Below are 3,606 nucleotides of genomic sequence, written 5' to 3' on the forward strand. Positions count from 1 at the left end.
AATTACTAGCCTGAAATTCTTTGGAGAAAGGGACAAAAAGGCTATGAGAAAATCTTTAACTGAATTATTCCTTACATTAACGATGGTTGTTTTCACCCAGCACAATATCTTGCATACCGACAAATAACTTTGTTATTATCCATGGGTTTGTCGATATTGAGCCAGTGAATGTAGCTCTACACGGTCGTATATGAATGTTAATATATATGGGACTGATGTAGACAAATCCGCGTATGAAGTACACTTCTCGCACTCCCAGTTCGTTACTAGGAAAGTTTTTGGTCCTCTAGGAAAATTTTGGATCCCCCGAAGATAGTGATTAGCAATCCCATGAGCACCCGACATAATATGATTAACAACTTCCACAAAAATTTTGGTATGACAAAATTAATTATAGAACAAATTCTCCATAATTTGTCTGAACTCCCCGTCAATTTTCATACCGTTCTTGCAAAGAGCATCTCTCTCCCATTCGACTGTCATAACTTTCATCTGCCTAGTGCAAAATATTGTTGGCCCCATCCCTGCCTAACGATGGTAGTGGCAGTAAATTGTAGCAAATAGTCGATCAAAACAACACTTGACGTTGAGCCAGATATATATCACCGGGTTATATTCGTTGAACTCGACTTAAGATAACATTTGGAATATTGAATGGAGGCTCGAGAAAGACAGGTTTACCTAAGTTTCAACCAGGCAATTTTTTATTATGCCAAAAAGAACAAGGACAATTATCTTGGACCTCCAGTATTCTTTTTTTTTTCTTGGGGTGAGTAGGCATTCATTCAATTGGAAATGGACAAGTGGCCATTATCGAACTATGAACAGGCCAAAAACGTTGGGATATTATTTTTTACGCCAAAATATGGAAGGCCGCCTCGCTATTGCTGCACCGTAATGTCCGTACCAATGACTCGATTTTCGAACAATACAAAATTTACAAATTATTGAATTGGCCATATTATTGAGAAATGATATAACGCAGTGACGCACGTTCTAATTTGTTAATTTAAAATTCACAAGTTCGATACCTAGTGATACTAACGGTGTTCCTTTATTAATTATTTAGAATTTCTCTTTTATTATACTATGCATTGAACCTCATTTGTAATAGAAAAAAATTGGTTATATTAGTCCTAAAAAATGGACGTGACTGTTTTTTTAACTTTTTTTTACTTTCTCCTTTCTACTGCAAGAGGCGGGACCATTGGAGGAGCTAGTTGGCACGATCGAGACCGTACACCGTACCATCGCCGGACTAGAGATGGCGCCAGAGAAAGAGGCCGCATCCATCCACTATTGGGCCTATGGGCCCGTGGGCTGCCTAACTTCAACCACACAACCACCAATCAAACCTCTGAGAAACCAGTAGGTGTGGCCCACCAAAGGAAGCTACTAGGAAGAAGCCGTCGCCTTCGAGCATTTCTTTCCCTCTCTCTCCGCCTGTGGCATTGAAAAAGATCACAGGGTGTGAGTGTGAGTGACGCTACGTTCGCTCTGCTCCTTCCTCTTTACGTGACCCCTAGAGAGAAAAACCAAAGCAAGAGAGAGAGAGAGCTCCGGTCAGTCGGCGGCGACAAACGAGAATGGCCGCGGGATGGGAGGGGACGGTGGTGGCTGCTCTTCTTTCGGGGATCCTGATGGCGGCACTGGCCTCGCCGGCCGGGGCTCAGGTGCACCACGTTGTCGGAGGCGACGTCGGATGGGACCCCTCCTCCGACATTGCGTCGTGGGCCGCCGGCAGGATCTTCAGTGTCGGCGACAAAATCTGTAAGAAGGCCCTCCTCTTCCTGTCGTAGTTCTCTCTCTTTATCTTTCACTTTATCCCCTTACTTTTCTTTTAATTTTATCGTTAATTTTGGATATCAAAGCTCGGTATTCTACGTGTTGGTTCGGTATGTTATTACGTATCGTTCGACCCGAACTTGAGTTATATTATCAAAAGTTACCAAATAGGGAGAGATGGGAATCTTGTTTGAGTCCTGAAAAATATGAGAAATTTGCTGTTCTATTATCTTTTTACTATTTATAGTAAGTGCTCAGCTCTTCCTTTGCTGGATCTGTTCAATATCTAACTTACAGAATTAGATTCCCATATTTTCAGCTTATTTTTATTATAAAATTTTCAGATCGCTAGAATTTTTTTTATTTTAATTAATCTTTGTTTTTTTCCTTTGTAATATTTTTGCTTTGTTATTTTTGGAGTAGCAATATGATATTGCGGATTTGGTATTTCCAGAGTGGGATATACTCTACCGAACACTCGAATATTTGATGATTTTTTTATTTTTTTATTTTTATAGATAAGATGATAAGACAGTGAGATATACTGTACCTAGTACGGGGTTTTTTCCAAGGTATTTTCTTTTATATGAGATAATCAGCCTATTAATTGATTAAAACTAATTATTTTTTCAGTATCAGCTTGGTATTAAACATGAAGACTGTTTGGTCAATCGTTTCAGATGCACAGAAATTGAACATCATATATATATCTTTTCTTTTTCTTTGGAAACAATATAGGTTTGAGGAATAGAGAATGAAAACAAAATGTACAAAAACTCGATCAATCAGAGAATTGAATCTAGAACTTCATATTAACAACGGGTGTCAACACACTGAAATATCCTTTTGCAAAATCGTACCTTTTTTTTTCATGTGATTGATTATGTACAGCTTAATTAATATATGCGTGCATAAGATAAGTAGTCCTCAAATATTAATTGTCGTAAATGCAGGGTTCGCCTACTCCGCAGCGCAGGAGAGCATAGTGGAGCTGAGGAGCAAGGAGGAGTACGAGTCGTGCGATGTAGCTAACCCTATCAGGATGTACAAGGACGGCATAGATGCGGTCCTCCTCGAGGAAGAAGGGATCAGGTACTTTGCCAGCAGCAGGGCGGAGAACTGCAAGAGTGGGCTGAGGCTCCCTGTGGCGGTGCATCCACCGGGGAAGCACCAGCAGCCAGTGACAATGCAGATCGCCGCGTCCGAGCTCAGAACATTGGCAGGTGCTGCCGAGCCGACCTCGCCATCCGGTTCCCACCAGCCAAGTGGACCGTCGACTCTGTTGCTCTCCTCCTTATTCCTTGGAATTGGGCTTTGGTATTGGGCACTTTAGAGAAAGAGATATATTCCAAGCCCAATTACTATATATTCCTCTCTCTAAATGTGTGTACGTATTGTCTCAATTCCCGGTATGTAGGTAATTTATTTTATGTCTTTGGGAGACCCGGAAAACGAAGAATTTTGTTTTAGCATTGGAACTTCGAGGTGTGCTAAGTTCATTTTTGTTCCGTATTATGTTTGTATTTTTTATATTTATTTTTTTCTGAGTGTTCCGTATTATGTATTAGTATTCAATGGCAATTCCTCTCAGTTCACTTGTTTATTAAAATTTCATTAGGAACGTGTTCATCGTGAGATTGGGAGACTCTAAGATAAATTCGACTATTTTAAGGATAAATGTCGTTGTTTCTCATCGCACCACCTTATCCAACGTTGAATTCCTTCTGTTTACGCATCCAATCAACTAGTGCAATGCAATCGTATGCTTGTCTAATTGATACCACTGCAGCATCATCACCTTGAATTTTTAATAATAAGGTA

General features: G+C 40.2%; 1 protein-coding gene across 1 annotated transcript; it reads left to right on the plus strand.

Moving 5' to 3' along the window:
• Window positions 1-1,426: 1,426 nt before the first annotated feature.
• Window positions 1,427-3,399, plus strand: LOC116208855 (mavicyanin-like). The gene is made up of 2 exons (XM_031542419.1): window positions 1,427-1,770; window positions 2,739-3,399. The coding sequence occupies exons 1-2, from the start codon at window positions 1,587-1,589 to the stop codon at window positions 3,116-3,118; spliced, it is 564 nt and encodes a 187-aa protein (XP_031398279.1). The 5' UTR covers window positions 1,427-1,586; the 3' UTR covers window positions 3,119-3,399.
• The last annotated feature ends 207 nt before the right edge of the window (window positions 3,400-3,606 follow it).

Source organism: Punica granatum, chromosome 5, assembly GCF_007655135.1.
Source record: "Punica granatum isolate Tunisia-2019 chromosome 5, ASM765513v2, whole genome shotgun sequence".
Taxonomy (NCBI): Eukaryota; Viridiplantae; Streptophyta; class Magnoliopsida; order Myrtales; family Lythraceae; genus Punica; species Punica granatum.